General features: G+C 30.0%; 1 protein-coding gene across 2 annotated transcripts in view; it reads right to left on the bottom strand.

The window, feature by feature from the left end:
- Positions 1 to 586: 586 nt before the first annotated feature.
- Positions 587 to 20,805, bottom strand: part of LOC108908800 — a 110,004-nt gene continuing 89,785 nt past the window's right edge. The window contains exons 5-7 of one of the 2 annotated variants that reach the window (XM_018712939.2): positions 18,516 to 18,584; positions 1,189 to 1,404; positions 587 to 1,111 (exon numbers count right to left, since the gene is read on the bottom strand). In XM_018712939.2, the coding sequence (XP_018568455.1) occupies positions 1,038 to 1,111; positions 1,189 to 1,404; positions 18,516 to 18,584 (359 nt within the window). In that variant the 3' untranslated portion in view covers positions 587 to 1,037. The remainder of the gene's footprint in view (positions 1,112 to 1,188; positions 1,405 to 18,515; positions 18,585 to 20,805) is intronic. The other variant, XM_018712940.2, reaches the window with a different exon arrangement.

Here is a 20,805-nt window from a genome sequence, read left to right as displayed (position 1 = left end):
CTTTGTACGACCATTGGTCGCCGAGTTATTGATGATTGAAGACAAAAGGATCGCTTTCCATTAAATGTCCGATATTTCGATGAATAATGGTCGTATCGAAATTTAAAAAAAAGGAAATTAAAGCTAAATAAACAAGCTATCTTGTCCATGCAATGGCTTAGCTGAAAAAAAAATTTCCAAGTCCTCGGAGAAAAAAATAAAAAAAAAATGTTTGTCGCGCTATTTCTTGGAATTGCATGATAACCGTAGCTCCTAAAAATTTTCTACCGAAATATCTAAAAAATAGAATCTTAGAGCTTCAAAATGCTTTTTTTTATTTCTCGATACAACCATTTTTCACTTAAAAACAGTGTCAAAAATCTCGGAAAAATTTCGGAAATTCTTTTGACCCTTTAATTGTTTGGTTTAGTGTATTAGGAGTTTAATTTGATAAATATTTGTGGATAAAGTTATCCATATATTGATCACAAATATTTAAATACGAATATTAAAATGTGTTTACTTGGAATTCAATATTTCAAATAAGAAATTAATTTTTGTATTCAGGTCAAATTGAGGTTGAAGACAAAAGAATTGATGCAATAAGTACCTTCAAAATTTTAATACATATAAATACACAATACGAGTAGATCATAGAACTATAGCTAGGTGTTAATATCTAATTCTATGCACTAATTGTAGAGTATCTAACAAATACATAACCCTATTTCTTACCCTTGGTTATGAAAGATTTCCGTAGAATCTTTGGTCATATAGAGTCTATAACATTTAAGTTGTAAATCACAAAAATTTAGAGTACACAAACAATTAACCTAACTACAAACTAGTAATGCAAAAATTATTAAAAAATATAAATATTTATATCGAAAGTCTTTCTAAAAAATCCAGTAAATAGCATATAAATAGCATATAAAAGAGTTAGGCAACGTTACGTATGTCGTAAAGAATCCAAATGGTAATATGATCAGTTAGATGGATTTGGTATGTTAAACGAAGCTATGGCTTTGGATATGACTAGGTATTCAAACTGGAAGTCCTTAGTTAAACTGACGACCTGCTATAGCTCTCCATGGTTTTCTCTCTACATGCTGTATGTCGCTATATGAACGCTCTGAAACAAAAAATATGTTAAAAACACAAATTGAGCAGAAATGAACAAATGTTTGAAACCCATAAAAGAAAATTTACCTCTAAACTTGATATATTGACACTGCGATTCCGGTGGATTAGAAATATTTCTCTTAGAAGATGAGTTGGCCGTATCTCTAGTAGATCTAAAGGAGCCTTGAGTTCGTAAGGAGGGTGGTTGAATACATAACACATCTTGGTTCATCCTGTATGAGGTCACAGAGGGTGTTCCCAATGTACTGTCATCGTATGAGTTGATGTCGATGTCAGTTAAAACTGGAAGAAATAAAATGGTTTGTAAATGACTAGTGCAAAGTCTATCGTGTTGAATTAGACTACACAATCAACTTATTGTTTTAAAAAAATATTTCTATATATTCTTTTCAAAGAGACATACATTTTTTCACAATATTAATAACTCTATTGCTGTATGCACCACCTATAAGCTTTTCGTCAAAAGAACGTGCTCAGTGAATTTTGAAGTTACAATAAGGTAAAATAATGCGGTCTCTTTAATATATTAATAATTTAATATTGCTATTAGAGTCGCCAACATTGAAATGATGAGAAGAATGTTTTTTTAAATATGTTGCAAAAATACAAACATTTTGAAAACATATACAAAACAAAATAAACAATAACAAAACAGAAACAAATAATTATTTAATATTAATAAACTAAAACAAAAAATAATTAAAAATTCTAAAACACCATCATTTGTACGTAAAATTATTGGAAAATAATATAGGTATTTATCTTTTAGCAGTTTAAAGGTTTTTGTCAGTTTTATTAAATATAAAATAAATATTATAAATCAGTTCGAAAAGTTATTGAAATATTGAAGTGTTCAATGTAGATAGATGAAAGAGAACAAACCTTTAACGGAGAACATTTTCGAAAGAAGGACTGACCAATTGGTTGGTAAAGGGTTGTCAACCCTAGTTGCAATTAAGGAAATGAGCCGTTCTTACCTAATTTGGTCGTGTTAATTTTGAATCATTATATACGCGTATACGGTTAATATGAATTATTAATTAAGTTTACACAACGACGGCACAGGTTCTAAAAATATCTTTGCGGATAGCAAACAGGAAATAGTGTCCATTTTAAGAAAGTAATATAGACACTAAAGATGATGCTTCTCATGTATAGATGCCAATTATTTGCCACTCGGTTAAAAATAAAAAGTAAAACATAGAAGGAAAACTTAAATAAACATTTTATTAAATTTCGTATAGTATACTTCATTTAATGATTTAGTATTTATTTGACATATTAAGTATGGCATAATAGTAACATAATTTTAAAATTTATTTTCTTATTTCTTTGTTATAAATAAATACATTGCCAAATACGTATAATTCTAATTTTATTGTTGCAAATTCACAGTAGTAAAATTATAGTACTTATTTATAGAAAAGGATAACTGCAAATGTTCGATTCAACTGCAATAAATATTTTAGTGTACCTACATACAAAGAGAATATTGCCTACAGACAAAGCATTTTTATAGGCAAAGGAAAATTATTTATGTTGCATTCATTTCTTTCATTGCATCATCTCAGTGGTTGGATAATGTTACCTTACCTTAAAAATACACATCATCGTAAAATGATGTAAGTAAACAGTGTTTTCCAATTAGGTTTTAAAAATTCCATTATTAATTTTATGAATTTGGAATATAAAATAACGAATTAAGTAAAAATTTATGAATATTTTAATATTATCATTACTATGTCAATGAATTGTTATAAACTAAAATTTACATATGAAATTTTATTTCTTTTAATAAGTCAATTTTTCAAATTCATACTAAAGTCGAAGCAAATATAAAAAACACATATAGGGTGTTTTTTAAGTTGACGTGATAACTTCAGGAGTATGTTCTTTGCATCATTTTAGGCGAAAAGGTCTTAATGGACTATAAGTCTAAAACTACTGATGTTCGATATACTGGGTGTTTAAATTTATGCCTAAACATATTTTACGTAGACTGATGTAACTTGGGCTAGCGGTTTAACTAATTGACGGCAAATATTCGTTAGATTTTTTTGTAAATATGGGGACCAGAAAGATACCTAGGGGCCTTATTAAAAATATCAGAACCTCTACACCACTGAGTTTTTTGCAATTTCGTTCGGGGTATTTGATTCCTAATTGTATTTCAAATAAAAAAATATATTTTCCACTTTATTCGGAAAACAAGTAATCCTCGAATTCCTTAATTTAAAATAAGCTTAACAACAACTGAGTAAATAATAAATTATATCAAATTATTCGATTCACAAAAAATATATATAAAAATTGTTTAAACCATGAAAAGTCCAAATAAACACTTTAATTTTTTGTGATTTTTGCTCCCATGCTATTCGGATTCGAAAAATGCAATTTTTTGTTTGTTTTTTTAATTGTATTTGGAATAAAAAATTGTTTAAATTTTGTTTGTGAACTAATTGTACTGGAATTTTCTTTCGAATTATTCAACTGTGTTTTATGCTAATTTTAATAACTCGAAATTAAGCAGTTGTTCGAAAAAAATGGTTATCTGCCTCATTTGAAATGCAATCACGAATAAAATTAACTGATCGAATTCCTGAAAAACTTCTGAGGGTTTCTGCAACAGTAACCCTCGATATCTCCAACACTGGTTGATATATCTGCACGAACAAAGGGGTGTTTGCCACCTTTTCAGATATGTATTACCATGAAATGAAATAAGCTAACCAGTTTGGAGGACAGTTGTGACGTATTAGACTAAGCCTTAATTGCGCCGTCTATTAATGGGAAGTTCAACTACCTGTTTATTTAATAAAGAGAGGCAAAGAGGACGTAGGCATAGTCTAGTACATCACAAGAAACAATGCTGTATCAATCGAATAAAATTTTTTTAAATCAAATAAAAATTGATATAAGCAGTTATTATAATTCACATTATCTTTCATTGAGGAATGATATTCAGTACACTTTTCTGCAAATACCCCATTCAGAGAATTTTTTCCTTTAATTAGTTGAAACACTAACCCGAGATTTATCATCAGACATATTTGAAAAATGTGATTATTTTAAATTTCAACACCTCTAGGAAAATGGCTCAAGAACTCTTCTTAAGACCTAGGCTTAATATGATCCAAAGAACATGTCCCAGAACTGGACTTAATAAACTTATATCAGCATAAATAGATTTAGGTTACTACTACTATAAAATCGACTTTACATTCAACAGTTTTGGACTCAACAAATTAGACAAAAAATTGGGTCAGTTCAGTTTATTTTTTTTATTTGTATGCGGCATGTTTCGAAATCGGTATAGCGTTGATAAAATTAGCGGATATAAAATATTTTTTCGCCTAGCGTATGTGAAAATGAATCATATTGACCCTAAAATTATGACCCAAAGTAATATTTATCGAACCTAAGGCCGCTCAATTTGTATCACGATTTTGTAGTTATTCACAATCTGTATACATTTGCTTATCATTTGCGTACGTTGACGTTTTATATAATTTTTCATTAAATGTCAATTTAAACTAAAATTTGGATTCATACCAAACAACAAAAGTGTAAAATAATAAGTTGTGAACAACTGTAATTCTGTGAATAAGTTCAAATGAATGGTAATTCAGACAGTGACAAAGAATTTACGAATACTCCACACCGGACTTGCATGAGGCAGCTAGCAATATTTTTCTGAATTTGTTATAACTTCTGTAGAAATAAGTCACCATAAATTCGCAAATTATTACTACTTAAGCTTCTTATTAAATTAAGTTTATATTTATGAAATTAATGATTTTTGTTATATTTTCCTATTTTTGATTTTGTTTAATGCTAGGCGAAAAACAGTAGCTCTTAGCTATCAGTTGCAGGTAATATCTGCGGGCTACTAATGCTCATTTTCTGCCCTTGTGACACAATATACTATAAATATTTCTTTTCTTTCCTGTAAGGGCGTTGTAGCGTCACCTGTTTCGCATGCGCGTTGTTCTTTAAATTCATTGACTGAGCAAGCGCAATAAGAAATTTAGCGAAATGAAACCATCATTTTGGTAAATACAGAAAATGTTGATAGGCTTATGTCAGACAAACGCAATGTCAATAACAAAAACGTGTAAGTAAGTTACTTTTCAAATGTAAACAACAGGGTCAAAATTTTCTATCGCAGTAAACATGCATTAGTATCATTGAATAAATATTAAGTAGTATTATATCCACAAAATTGTGACCAGTCGTATTATCTCCAATTTAGTGATTCATATTTAATAAAAATTGGTAAACAGGTTTAAGAGAAACCTAATATACTTCTAATTGCTCTGAGAGTGCATAATATGGAACGTTGAAATGTGGGAAGTACTGATTTTAGCCTTTCTCATTTATTTTCCCTAATAAATGAAATAGTTTAAATCAGGCACAGACATTAAACAAAGTCTCTCAAAAAAATATTCACCGGATAACGTTAAATTTTACGAGAAAGGGTGAAGTCTGCACAAAGAATTCAACAATAGCATTTAATAATGCAAGGAAACGTGCTGCAGATCGCGGTGAACGAACACGCCTTCGTTAATTTAGTGCATTCTATTGTTTTTGGGAATTCAAGGTAGTAAATTGTTCAACAATGAATTAAGCGAATCGTATGGATTTGACTTAATTAAACCGTATTTTCGTGGCATATCGCTCAACTGACAGACCCGGTTCTAAAATAAACGTATACTATGAATTTGTATAGCAATGTAAATTATATTTTAGCATCAGTTATTGTGAGATACACCTTTATTGCATTAGCACATCTATAATGATTATAACTCTTGGAAAGGATCGATGAAAAGCCAGAAATTAATGTTAGTTTAAACAGTTTTCTCTCAGTACTTAAATAACAATTATAGAACACAGTGGCTACAAACGTAACGATAAATCGTAACAATTTATCTGCAAGGGTCCAACTGTGCATTTTTATATGAACGGAAATCGTTTGATTTGCGTAGATATTTTTGCCGTATGGTTGGAATAAATATTAACGATCTTTAACTGTACAATTAAATTGCTATAATTTGTCATTAAAGCAATGTTTCACGTTCAAATAATTTGTGCAAATTGGCTTGTGCAAATTTTATTTTAGTTTTTACGGTCAGCTAAGTTTGAGTAATACAGTAGAGTTTGCTCATCACACAAATGAGGGATGATGATTTGCCGTTATGTTTGCAATTAAAAAACAAACGAAATAGATAATGTTAAGATTATTGGTTACTAAAATAGCACGTCACAATATAAGGCTTGTTTTGGTTTTGTCAGCGGACAGTCTTAGAGCAGTTCAAAATAGTTACCCAAATGTACTGTCAGTATGTCTTGGCTTAGATGTTGTTATGAATGAAATGGTCAACTGATTTGAACCGTCCTAGAACCGTTCTCTGTCGGAACCAAAACAAGCTATAATAGCTATCTTACGAATATTTGCTCACTCTGGTTTTAAGCTTTGTTCTGGTTCCGACAGAGAACGGTTCTAGGACGGTTCAAATCAGTTGACTATTCCATTCATAAGAACATCTAAGTCAAGACATACTGACAATACATTTGGGTAACTATTTTGAACTGCTCTAAACTGTCTGCTGACTGAACCAAAACAAGCCTTTAGATTGGATAGATAACACAGCCCTACAAAAAAAGTCGTGATCTGGAGTCGTTATCGTATTCCCATGTATTTTTCGACGTTGAATCCGAATCTGAGGTCAAAAAAATTCGTATACCCCTTAAATTTTTGTGTAGATCCAAGAACATCCCTTAAATAGGGGTGAAGTTATGAATATCGATATTATTACGAAAAGGAATATGAATGGGCACATTGCAACTCTCGTGCTCTCATTTATTACTGCCAAGGGCTTCCCCGAAGGGGTTGATACCCCTTCTACACTCCTTCTACTTCTATATCCTTTCGGACATAGATCTGCGTCATGAAAGATTCTAGCTTACAATCTCTTGAGAATGCAAAGGAGACCTGGTGAAGGGTGAACACAAAGAACTAACTAGGGTGAAAACTACACTCTGCTGGGTGGGGTGAAGGAAGATGTGGGAGATCAATTTTTTCTTGTTTTTACTGCGCAATGGTCGCAGTGCACTGAGCAGATCAGCCCTCAACTTGCCCGTACCCGTCTAAGGGGTGGAAACTACATACCTATTTTGTTCTTCTTTTATTTTGTTGACTCTTTGCTGTTATTTCATACGTTACACTGTTGTTGTCTATTTCTTAACTCTTTATAGTTACTTCTTACGTTGAATTTTGAAGGTGTGTGTTCAATTAAAGTTTAGAATGCAGCGGACGGGTAAAAGCATAGATAAAAGTAAAATAATTTATTTCTCTATGGTAAAAGGTTAAGGCAGATAAGCGGGGGCAAATGTTGGAGGGATAACAGAAGGTGTATGAGAGCTCAATAAATTCCGCACTGAAAAAAATGTATCTTTCCACATCCTTCTACGCCTTTCTGTTTCACACTCATCGAGAGATATTCTTTATCTGTTTTAAGGATGGTCTTACTGTGCAATGATATTGATATTCATAACTTTACCCCTGTTTACGGGATGTTTTTGGCTCTACACAAAAATTTAAGAGGTATACCAATTTTTTGACCTCGGATTCGGATTCAGCATACATAGGAATACCATGGTCAGTCATTCAGAGCAAGACCTTTTTTGCGAGGCTACGTAATCATTTAGACACAATGACACTACACAAACCCTCTTGCATATACCAATTCCGTAAAATATTGAGTGTAAAAACTCGCTTTTATAAATAGGTAAGAGATATACCTCGGATTTAACGGAAGGTTATCTATTACTTCAAATATTCCTTATAAAATTTTGTTAGATTTCGCCCCTTAAATTTTACTAGTTTTCGGAAAGAACAAGAAATAATTTCTACATATTCAAGTAATCTTTTTATGCTGCCATTGTGCTATACAGATAACAGTTACTGTAAAGGAATAACGGTTGTTTAACATGGTTCTGTAGTTGGCTAACTGCGAGGTAATTGTTAATTTAATAATTATTGTACTTCCTTAACCATGGCATGGCAATTCTTCAAGTTATCATTAATATTTAAGTATTTCTATTCTCTGACTGAATTTCCAAATTACTACATACCTAACCTCGAATTTTTTAAGTCTTTATTTTATGATATTACAATTATATTTAAATTTGTATCTTTAATTATCTAAATTGTTACTTCAAATTTCATAACTTTACATCAAACGCCTTCCGAGACGTTAAAAAAATAGGTATATAAATCTGCCTGTATAGGAAAAATCCCAAACAAGCGTGGCAAAACTGTCATGATAATAATGGTATAGCACAAACATTTTTGGAACAGAAAACTATACGGATTAAAGATTTCATTCATATAATCCCTTAAATTTTGATTGTTGAATAATAGATAAAAAATTATATATCTTATATCTCCACGGAAGATAGACAAATAAAAAAGCAAAACTGTCATATTTGACTTTTAAGTCAATTTGATAATGAAATTAGAGTTTTTCGAACTCTAATCTGTGTAATGTGACTGTGATTAACGGGCCACTCTCGCTTAATATACGACGCACGTCAAAAATCTTTATATGTTTTTTGTTGCATTTTTTGAGGCCTTTATCCTCGTAAACAACAAATTTGAGATCCATGGCCAACTTTGTGAGTAATCATAAAAAAACCGGAAAAGTACCGAAAGTTTAGGGTCGTCTAACTTTTTTATTTTAAGAGACAGAGAAAACTTATATTAATAAAATTTCATAGCAAAATTGATATCTTTCACTTAGTGTAAACAGATTTTTGAAATATCGTATGTAATTTGCTGCGCTCTCTACGCGGGCAAAAAAATGTCATCGAAGCAGGCTGTGGCTACAAAAAATTGCTTGTTGCTTCCTCTTTCATGCGACATGTTGCCTGTATCTTTTATATTTATTACATTTTTTATAATTTTGGTATAAAAAAATGTAAACATTTCCGTGTTAACGTAGAAATTGTTGTAGACACGTGTCAGCTACAAAAAAAATTAATAAATATAATGTAGGTACTACTTTTATGCAAAATACACACATTATTATAATATTGGTTTTTTACTTTAGAGAAAACTGAGATTTCATCATTGTTCTTGAACAAAGTAGCTTACGTTAAATGTAACACGCTTTGAAAACATATGTGTTATCCCAGTAATGTCATTATTTAACAAATTGTTTATTGTTATAGTATATACATAACTGTTGGTTTGGAAATTGTTACAGTTATGGGTTTTTTAATAGGAACATTTACTTCAAATGGACTAATGGTAATTTACATTGGCACAGAGAAATTGCATTTCAACAGAAGTTTTGGTTAAGGTTAGAATTCTTGATGCCAAAATCATAGGACCTTACTTCTATGATGGTAAACTGATGGGTGCCAGATATTGCAGATTCTTAGCTTAAGAAAAGTACATCATATTTCATAAAAATTTTTTGTAGTTGGCCTGTTTAAAACAATTTCTATAGGTACATTCATTTACATCTTTGATATCAAAATTTTAAAAATGTAATAAATATAAAAGATAGCAGGCAGCATGTAGGACATCGCATGAAATAGGAAAAAACAAGCAATTTTTTGTACCCACAGCTTGCTTCGATGACATTTTTTTTGTCCGCGTAGAGGGCGCAGCAAATTACATACGATATTTCAAAAAATTGTTTACACCAGGTGAAAGATATCAATTTTGCCATGAAATTTTATTAAAATAAGATTTCTCTATCTCTTAAAATAAAAAAGTTAGACAGCCCTAAACTTTCGGTACTTTTTCGGATGATTTCATGATTTCTCATAAAGCTGGCCATGGACCTCAAATTTGTTTTTACAAGTATCAAGACCCCAAAAAAGCAACAAAAACCATATAAAGATTTTTGACGTACATCATGTATTAAGCGAGATACATAGGAGTGGCCCTCTTATAGTAGACAGCCAGTATATGGTTAGGTAAAACTAAATTTATCAAATCAACCCTTTGACTGATCCGTTTCGCCCAAAGGGTTATTTACTAAACACTTTTTTTCAGTGTGGCAAAAATATCCAATCAAATAAAAAGGGTACCCATTAATTAACAGTATCAAAAACGAAACGTTTCCGGACATTCCTTCATAAATTCATGAATGTTTTGGATAGAGTTAGGATAGAATAATATTTTACTTTAATTAGAAACGTAGATAGATTAGATATTATTTCCGAAAAAACATTCAACTTTGCTAAGCATTATTTAATTCTATTTGATAACAATTGCCAATTCTTTTAATTAATGTAAATGGTGTAACACCTTCATCGTGTTTTCCATCCAAGTGTTTTGCTCCATCGTTTAGGTGGATAATAATTACTTAGTTAATCAAATTAAAGCCACGCCACATACGCTAGCACGTTTGGGATTTTGGGATAGACCTTACCTTAAATGAAATATAACGTCAGTGATAACAACATTAGTTACTAAAGGGGAGAATTCCCCGTTACTAAATTTAATTGTGTGACAGAATTATCTCAATTTCAGCACTTCGATAGGTAAACTCTAGACAAAGTTAGTTTCGATTCGATTTATTGATAGGTTATCTGGTTTATCTCAAAAGGAACAGGTATAAGTAATTTTATAGAACAAGTGAAAGCTAAGCAAAATGGTATATTAATTACAAGAAGTGGTAGAACTTATTTACCAGTTCAATTGATTTACAGCCTTGAAAGTTGACTGAAAAATTAATAAAACGAATTTCGTGCTGATTATTTCAAGCTGTTTAGTTTATGTAAGTTGTGCATGTAGTATTTTCTAAACAAGATAAAAATGATACAATAGGCGTAATGAATAACAATGCGTTCAATTTATGAATGAATAATAAATAATAAATGTATATAGAGCTGGTATAAAATAACAGATGAATTCCGTATCTTTCGAACAATTAATCGACATATTGCTCAAACAGGTCAATTGATAAATTAAAAAAAATCTTTCTTTGATACCCTTGAATTATTGTTCTTACGGTATGAATTCAAAGTTTTATGATCCATTTATGAAATATAACTCTAATTAGTACTTAATTTTTGCCTAATTAGATTCTATGAGTGGATGATTTTCAATATATTTTTTTCTACAATGTATTTCACTGTATAAAGAGGAATAACAAATGTAGGGTGATCTTCGAAGATAGCTTTAAATCAAGATGAATATAACTTTGCTTCCTTAAAAAGTCCCGTTTCCTCAAAAAAATTTGTTTTCCATTTTTTGTTTGTACAATTCTGCAATTTTTTTTTATATTCTGTGAAATTTGGTCTAGGCGGATTCTTAGGGTAGTGAGAGATGAACATCTGCCTATTTCTTACCTAAAATATAGATGAACATTCCACGCAATGGCGACTTACTTTTGTAATTAACGTAATTTTTTATTGGTTTTCTGCAAGAGAAATTTTGCTAAAATTAATATCTCTTTCCATCCATCAACAGAATAAACGATGAGACCGACACAGAATGCCAATGCTAAACTTCCTAATTTAAAAAACACACAAGTTCACCTGATTCAAAGGTCACACTTTCCTAATCAAAAATGTCCCCATGACATAATCAGCCAAGTCAGGAGGTGTTTAAGAGCGACAGGTGTAACGCTGGTAGTACACATTTTTCTTGCAAGACCACTGCTTGTAATTAATTGAAAGTACACTAATGTATACTAGAAACGTTTTCGTTAATAAAGACACAATAGAAAATTATAAGTAGAACATCCGTTTAGGTCGATCCACTTTCGTTGGATTTCCATTTTAAATGTCTCGAATTGAAACATTTTTAATTGCAATAATTTCGTTCTACATATCTGAAGAAATGAAAACTGTAATGAACATTTTCTCGTTCTAATTTAATTTAAATTATTTCAATAATTTTAATTTATGTCTAACTGAGTACCTAGTATTATATGGTATGTCGCGATTTATAAGTCCATTAACAGACTAAGTAAAAAACTAATGAAATTCAAACATTTTTATTAAATAGACTTTAATAGTATATGCAGAAATTGCAAATTCTAAGCCTGCTACGATATTTGTTACTTAATGTCGAATAAAGAGTAAATTTGCCCATTTTCTTGTATGTCTCATACTTTCTTTTCGAGCATTGTTTAATGGTAATTTCTCGAGTTTGGCCCTTGTATCTCGTTTGTTACAAGAGATATAAAAAAATTTTTAAACGTTTCTTATACGATTTTTCTCGTTGAATACGTTGGATTACTCAGTTTTTTCTTAATGCAACTTTTTTTGAGGAATGTCATCGAAGTTTATTATTTTGAATTGAATATCCTGTACATTTTAAATTTAATGAACTTAATTTTTTATTGTTTTTTCAACAATAAGAAAATTTATAAAGTATGTTTTCTTACTCATTACAACAAAAAAAACTTTTTTTTGTATTTTTGAATTTTATAAAAACTTCGTCATCATTTATACTTTTATAAAAATTAATAAATTTACTATTGAGCATCCCACACTGTTCAGTTTTGCTATTAAAGTTATCATGGAAATATGTTTCAAACTTAGGTATTAATTAATGAACTTTAAGAATATCTGGCTTTAACATTTCTAACGATAATAGTTAACAGACAAACAGAATAAAAGTTTAGGAAATCTGAATATACATATTAGATGTAAAACAAAATTTATAAAAACTGACATTATACAGGGTGATTCACTTTTTATTATTAGGACTTTAACCATCGATAGATCTCATCATAATATTGTCATTTTGAAGTATACACTTTTTCTTACAAAGGCTTCGTTTCACAGTTATAAGCTCTTGAAGAAACTTTTTTTTTGGTTTTTATTTCATTTTTCTTAAACTATGAAAGCCAACTGTTTTATATTTAGTATGAAGTGTAAGAATAAAAAGCTCTATCGAGTATATAAATTACTATGAAAATAGATAAATCATAGGCGTCGGTAAGGGGCTCTGATAACCACTATTTTTAATATAATTTCTACGCCACTGGAAATTTTTCAGTGTATGTATTTTTTACATTGCGGTCTATTCTACAGCAAATTGGTCTCTTACTATTTTTAATATAATTTCTACGCCACTGGAAATTTTTCAGAATGAATGTATTTTTTTGCATTGCGATCTATTCTACAGCAAAAAAGTCTTACTATTTTTGATATAATTTCTACGCCACTGGAAATTTTTCAAAATGAATGTATTTTTTTACATTGCGCTCTATTCTACAGCAAAAAGGTCTCTTACTATTTTTAAATTAAATGCTTGGTTTTTGAGAAAAATTATGTAAACATGGTAATGAGTGAAGTATGTACGACACTACCCGTATTTAAATTTATTATGAAGAAGGCGTCCAGAATATATCAGTTATGTGTTAATAATATTTTAAAGTGACATATAAAACTATTTTTTTTTTATTTCATTACTTAAAGAAACTGTGGTAGGTGGCAGAGATTTTTTGAAAAAAAAACTCATGTTCCTTGAAGGTGATTCTTAGAATAACAATTAATTGTTTATACACATTTTGACATATTTCCTCAGTCATTGATTTTATGTTGCATTATAAAATTGTTATTGCTGTTTGTTCATCAATATTAAATATTTTATTCTGTATTATTTTGGTTGAAAAACTTAATCAATTCACATGTAATGAATCCATAAGAAGCCATTTTCTCAAAAACCAAGCATTTCATTTAAAAATAGTAAAGGACCTTTCTGCTGTAGAAAATAAACCGCAATGTAAAAAAAATATATTCATTTTGAAAAATTTCCAGTGGCGTAAAAATTGTATTAAAAATAGGAGTAATCAGAGGCAGTTCCGGACGCCTATGATTGATCTATTTTCACAATAATTTGTAGAGCTACTTTCACAGTTTAAGAAAAAAATAAATAAAAACCAAAAAAAAAAATTTTTGTTCAAGATCTTGTATCTTTAAAAGGAAATCTTTGGAAGAAAAAGTGTATACTTCAAAATAACATTATTTTGACGAGATCTACCGATGGTTAAATCACAAAAAAGTCAGTCACCCTGTATATACAAATTTTTATAAGGCGTTTGATAGTCTTAGCTAATCTTTGTTAACAGATACCAATCTGTATATTGTTGCTTGTTCTGGAGTGCCTCAAGGCTCTGTATTAGGAAAATTGCTAGTCAATATTTATATTAATAACATAACGTCTAAATTATGTTGTGCAGCAGTACTATATGCAGATGATTTAAAGTTATTTACTTCACTTCGCAGTATTGACGACATAATTAAACTTCAAAACGATTTAACAATACACACGAGTTTTTTTAGACAGCATAATAAACTAATATCTAATTATTTACTTAATAACTAAAGTATGCAAAAGTGTGATAAATTGAAAGATCTTGGAGTCAACTTCGACTCTAAACTTTCTTTTGCAGACCATGTGTTCGAATTAGTTGCTGTTGTATATAAGAAACTAGTCTTTATTTTACGAAATGCAAAGGGTTTTCCAATTTTAATTACCGCTTACCATTCAACACTGCGTTCGATAATATTTCGAAAAAACAGATATTTATCCACCTAGAAGTGGTAAATAAATAAACGCAAATTTAGAAAAATAATTTTCCACTGTAAAAATCAAATTATGTTCACAGATTTGTTTTCGCCACTAAATTTAACTTCAAAAAAGAACACTATTTTTTTTTCTATTTACCATTTTTTTATATTGCAACACCACCAAAATGAGTCACCATGTACAATTTTTTTCTAACCCCTAATATCACTGAATTACTCAGTTGTTTTTTTTTCCAAGTAAACAGGTTTTTAATTTTAAACCCTATTTAAGATGTCAGATAAATTAAAAGAAAAATTTATGTTGGTAAATTGTTCGAATAACTTAAGGAAAATTAATTGACTTTAACCCTTATTACCCTGTAATTATAGCTAGACAAATCCGCCGGTGCAAGGAAATTCGTCTTTAAATTGGATTGCATTAAAATCACATTTTAATTTCACATCGCATTTAATTGGCGATGGCGTTTTCAAAGCCACCCAACCTTTAAACGTTTCCTGAACGATCTTATGAAATAAACGAGAAAGTAGGTCTGATCTGATGCGTAAATTAACATAATTTGAATTTACTGCTTCAGAAATTGCATTCGATTTTAACACGGGTTAGTACGTGCCTAATTGGTCGATTTAGGAAGTGGTTAGATTGGAATGGTGGAACAGACCTGTCATGCAGTTCCTCCTAAGCTTCCACTCCAACAATAATCGGCAGAAAGTCAGCCATACACCGATGGATAAACTGGCCGATTTGATCGAGTCGAACTATGAGCTCTATCGTTTAGGTTTAGATTTATCTGACGATAAATCTGTTAGTTCCAAATTTTCGCTGAGATACGAGTAGCTTCGGACAAATTTACAATAGAGATAAATAATTAATAGGTAAATTTGATATTTTGGAGACAACAGTATCCATTTTTTAGTGAAGTCTCGCAGCAAACAGAAATAATAACTTTTAGTTTTCTCCATAGACAAAATAGACTGAACTGTACAGGCAAAAGGTCAAAGTCAACGGTCAGCCTAACTTCAGCTCAGCCAGCCTCGCGCTCTCAGTCGCTGTTAGACATTCGCTGTGTTAACATTGTTAGTATTTTATTAAGTATATTGTTTTTATTTGTGCAAGCATGGGAAAATGTATCGTTGACGATTGTAATAGCAGATCTGATCACAATAGTGCTGAAATTTCATTCTTTAGGTAAGTAATAATATAAAAATATTTTATAGCATTTCGACGGCTTCGCGCAGCGTTCTCCATCTCACATGCGCTTATTTCCAGTGTTGGCCTCATGTTTTTTAGTGCCCACGTTATTAACTGATGTAAATATAGAGGTTCATATTATCAACCGGCTATTTACAATTATTAGTTTTTTTGTCACAATTGGTGTTTATTTTCATGATGGCTATTAAAAATAATTATTTTACTTATATAAATATTGAACGCTTAATATATAATTTCAATAATAAACATACATTAATGTTAAATTGCAGGTGATTAGTTACTGAATAAAATTTTCTTGTTTTTATTCTCAGGTTTCCTAAAGAGGGTGGAAATGAAATTGGAATGGGTCAAATCCATTAAGCAAAAGGATTGGGCGTACTCAAAATCGTCTGTAATATGTTTTTTACAATTTCAAGAGAAGTTTATTAATAAAACCGACGCTAAAAAGTTATCCAAAAATGCAGTGCCAATTTTACACTTGCCAAGAGTGGTAAGCAAACTGTCGTTTAAAAAAGAAAAATTACAATTTAAGACAGAAATAATAATATATTTTTTTAATAACTCCTATAAAAACAGTAGAAACTACAGAAAAATAAAATTGTGTATCATGTATTAAAAAACTTTTTGAATATGAACATATTTAAAAATATGCATAAGAACTTGTGAGGACTGTATGTAGAAAGTATATCGATATGAGAAGAAATCATGAAGTTAAAATATTTAATTCAATGAAATCTACTAAAAGACAAATATTAAATAAACTAACATTACTTAAAGGACAATAAACATATTTAAATCATTTTGTAGGTTTATTTAATATAAGCAAGACATTAAAGCATATTATTTTCTGAATTCCAAACTTGAAACTCATTTTTAAACATAATATTTCAAATTAAATTTAATTTATTTCTATGGATATATATGAATATGAACTTATTGCTTACTTAAAACATATTTATATGTCCTTAAGAACAACTTAAAGCTAAACTTTAAACATCTTGTTTTTAGCTATTTTTTATTGGTGATTTGAGAAAATGCCACACTAATTACTATAAAAAATTTATAATATTTGGGCTTAGTGCACGTGCAGAGTCTAACAGAACCGGCGCAGGGGTCGGTGGCCTTCACAGATGACTCGCACTTTGAACTGTTAAGATATTTACGGAACCTTGTAGTAATTGGTGTCGCGTCGATAAATATCTTATTTACGTCTGCTGTAAATTGTATTCGCCGTGTGTATTTAAATAACTATTTATAAATAGTAACATAATTTACATTAACAACTATTAGTATTTTTCTATGAACTTACAGACGCCTTTCTTTCAAGCCGTTAAACAAAATAGAGAACCCCAAGTTCCGTAATTCCATAAATTGGAATCACATGGACCATCCCTAAATGAACAATTTGATATAATGGATGGTGTACAAAAAATATATATATGATGTCAATAATACACGCCCAGTCAGTAGTACGATAAAAGAAAAAATTAAAAAAAGTGTTGGAAAAAATCCACGATAGACCATTTTGGAAAACATGTAAAGTTTTATCTGGTACATATCAGCAAATATATTAATATATAGTTCAAGCCTCAACATTTTCTCATACTGTCCGTTGTCAACAGTAGACGTTGAACGGTCATTTTCCCTACACAAGTTAATATTAAGTGATAAACGTCGCAGTTTCACTAAAGAAAACTTAGAAAAGCAAGTAGTAATATGTTTTAACTCCTTCCAATATGCCACGGAAGCCTTGTCTCAACACTAAGGTTTATCGGGTAAGTTGTGTCATTTATATTTATATAGGTATTTTATCCTCTACTTAGCCTTGCTCTTTGGTAATAGTACTATGTTGCGAAATATTTTCTGTAAACATATTAATATTTTCATTCGTAATCTGACTACGGTACTGTTAAACTCCGCGCCGCACGAAGTCTAATAATATTGTATGTCGCTAAATGCACTGTTCTGGGGAAAAACTGATTTTGTTTTTTACAACAGTCATCATTTCCAGGCATCCGGGTATTTGGAAGTATCCTAATACAATTATTAAATTTCACTCTCATAAGTACTAAATTGGCACTTAAATAAAAAATATTTTTTGGGATTTATACTAACCTACCTCTATTAAAAAGGCATGCTTTGGAATGTAGTACCACAAAATTAAATTCACAGAGACATACAGTATCCTAACACGTTGAGAGTAAGTTAGTTTAAATCGTAAAAAAATATGTATGACCGTTGAGTGAGGAATTTCCTCACTCAATCGTACGACTCAAACCAAATAGACAATTTTAATAGGTATATGGTTTTAGAGTCAAATTACTAGAAATTGTGGTAGAATATATGCTTTGCGAACTCATAAGATTTTTTATATCTGTAAGTACCTATTTCAAGAACTTAAAATATAAGCGTAAATCTAATGGAATATCAGCTGATGGTAGGGACGATATTTTCTTGATTTAATGGACATAACTTTTCTAGAAGTATACCCCTGAGGGAGTAACTAAATATAAAAATTGCGAATTATTAATAATGCCTTGAAAATCATTAAAACTTCTTCCAAAAAGCGATAAAATGACGAACACAAACATTAATATTCCCACCACCGAAATATACTTACAAGTTTTACTCATAAAAAACCATTTGCGTTTCCTACCACGTTTAGACTGTTTAGCTGCTGTGTTTTTGCCTATGGAGAAATGAAGCGTGATTGTTAATTAAGCATAAAAGAAAATAAGAGATGTTACAGAACAGAAAGAAAAAAGTAGATTAGAAAAAAGAAGTAATGCGTGAAAATGCTTAAATATAAATGCTTTATAATATGGAAGTTAGTGTCAGAAATTAGCGAATTTTGTATATGTACACAAATTAAAATTGTTCCATAAAAAAGAATAGGTAACACATATCGACAGAAGTTAAGTGTTAAGTAAAATAATTTTCTCGGCAGCAGTTTTGAAAAGTTTCACTTTGTCATTTGTTTTTACCTATTTTACCTATTTTTTAGGTATGCAGAATGATATTCACGAAATTAATTACATGATTTTCTAGATATATTTAATTTGACATTTAAAAAACGTTAAAAAATGCCGTTGTTTTGTTAAATTTCGAAAAACAGGAAAAAAAGTTGTTTACTTTGCAGTTTTATACTAACATCTATATTTACAATTTACAATTTCGAGCATAAAATAGTAGGTATATCAAGAACATTTACAATTATTTAGTTTTACTATTGCCATTGGCTAATGATATTTTTTGTTTTAATATTATTAACTTGTGTATTAATTTATACGACAGAATGTATTTTTGGAATTTGACATTACATAGATAAATTTTGTACCACATCAAATGAATTTTTAACGATGCATTTTGGTACATTTTAAAAACGTATTCAAACCTTTAACTTTGTCGAAAGAATTACACGTAATATCAAATAATCTTTTTTAATTTCGATTCAAGTCGACAATTAGGTTGCACCAAATTTGAAAACCATATTTTCAGTTCTTAAGTAATTGACTAAAAATTGTGTTTCAGGAACAAAATTTTATTAGAGAGATTAATAAGAATGTAAGTTTGACACATAGGTACAGAAAATTACGATTGCTTTTGAACACATTATGTGTTACTATCCTTTAATTAAAAACGACTATCAAAGTAAAAATATTCAAAAATCGAATCATAAAAAAGTTTTTCGCTTTACTAATAACGCAAACACACCTGGAAAAATTATATTTGTATACATATTGACACCAAATTACATGAATTAGAATGCAATTAGTCTAATAATGTTGTAAGTCAATTACAAACAACGTTTATATTACATATCACTCTTCATCAAATAGCTAATAAGACACAGCATTCATAAATGATTACAAGCCATGTGACCGTCGAGCTTAGGCAACGGCACTGGTACTGTCAAATAAAAATCTCTAAATCTTGGCGTCAACAATGACAACCCGTCGAGAACGCTGATTGGTTGAATATAATCTCGTGAAACATTACACTAATCACCAGCCGATCAAACAGAATCTTTTAATGTAAGCATGATCTTATTGTTTTAAATTTAACGAAATTTAATTGACAACGTGAAGGAAACAAAATTACTGGTCACGTGGCTTGTAATCATTTATGAATGCTTTGTAGGAATATTTAAAATCGACGAGTAATTTTTTTACTTTAAATACTGAAAAGTTACTTCAAATGCTCTCTCTCTCTACTTTTTGTATTTGTTAATTTGTATCGATGAAATAAAATATTTATTAATTTAATGTCCAATGAAAGTATAGAAAATATTTCTTGAAATAATCATGAAATATTTAGTCTGATAAATCGTGGCTTGTAATCGTTAATGAAGGCTATGTACAACTTCTAATTGCATACAAAATGCTTCAGAGAAACGTCCCATGAACCGTAGGCGTAACGGAATATTAAAAATATAGGATTTTTTTCTACGACACGTGTCCTTTTTGTTCAAAATACAGATTACAGTTCTGTATCTTGAAAACAATAGACGATTCCCCATAGTGGATAGCAAAAAATTAACTCCTAAGATTTATGCTACGTTTTTCTAAATCACTTTGTATACAGGGTGTGGCATGTATAATCTATAAAAATTGAACTACAACTTCCTAACGATATTTGTAATAGAAAAAGTTCTATTTTTGCGTTTTTTTTTTTCGTAAATTAAAGTTCAATTATGGATCAAAATATTTTCTCTGGAACGGTCCTGTCCGTGTGCTGTACGATGAGTTACGTGCTGTAGACCAGCCGCGTAAACAAATCGTCGTTGAAAGATAGATAGATACTTCTCAATTGTTGTGAAATTTTTCAATGCAAAAGTACAAACTAAGAAAAATAAATATTTTAAAAAAAACTGATATATTCTTATTATAATAATTAATAGTAATTACTAT

This window comes from Anoplophora glabripennis, unplaced genomic scaffold (assembly GCF_000390285.2).
Source record: "Anoplophora glabripennis isolate ALB-LARVAE unplaced genomic scaffold, Agla_2.0 scaffold456, whole genome shotgun sequence".
Classification (NCBI taxonomy): Eukaryota; Metazoa; Arthropoda; class Insecta; order Coleoptera; family Cerambycidae; genus Anoplophora; species Anoplophora glabripennis.
This window is presented reverse-complemented; position numbering and strand designations above follow the sequence as displayed.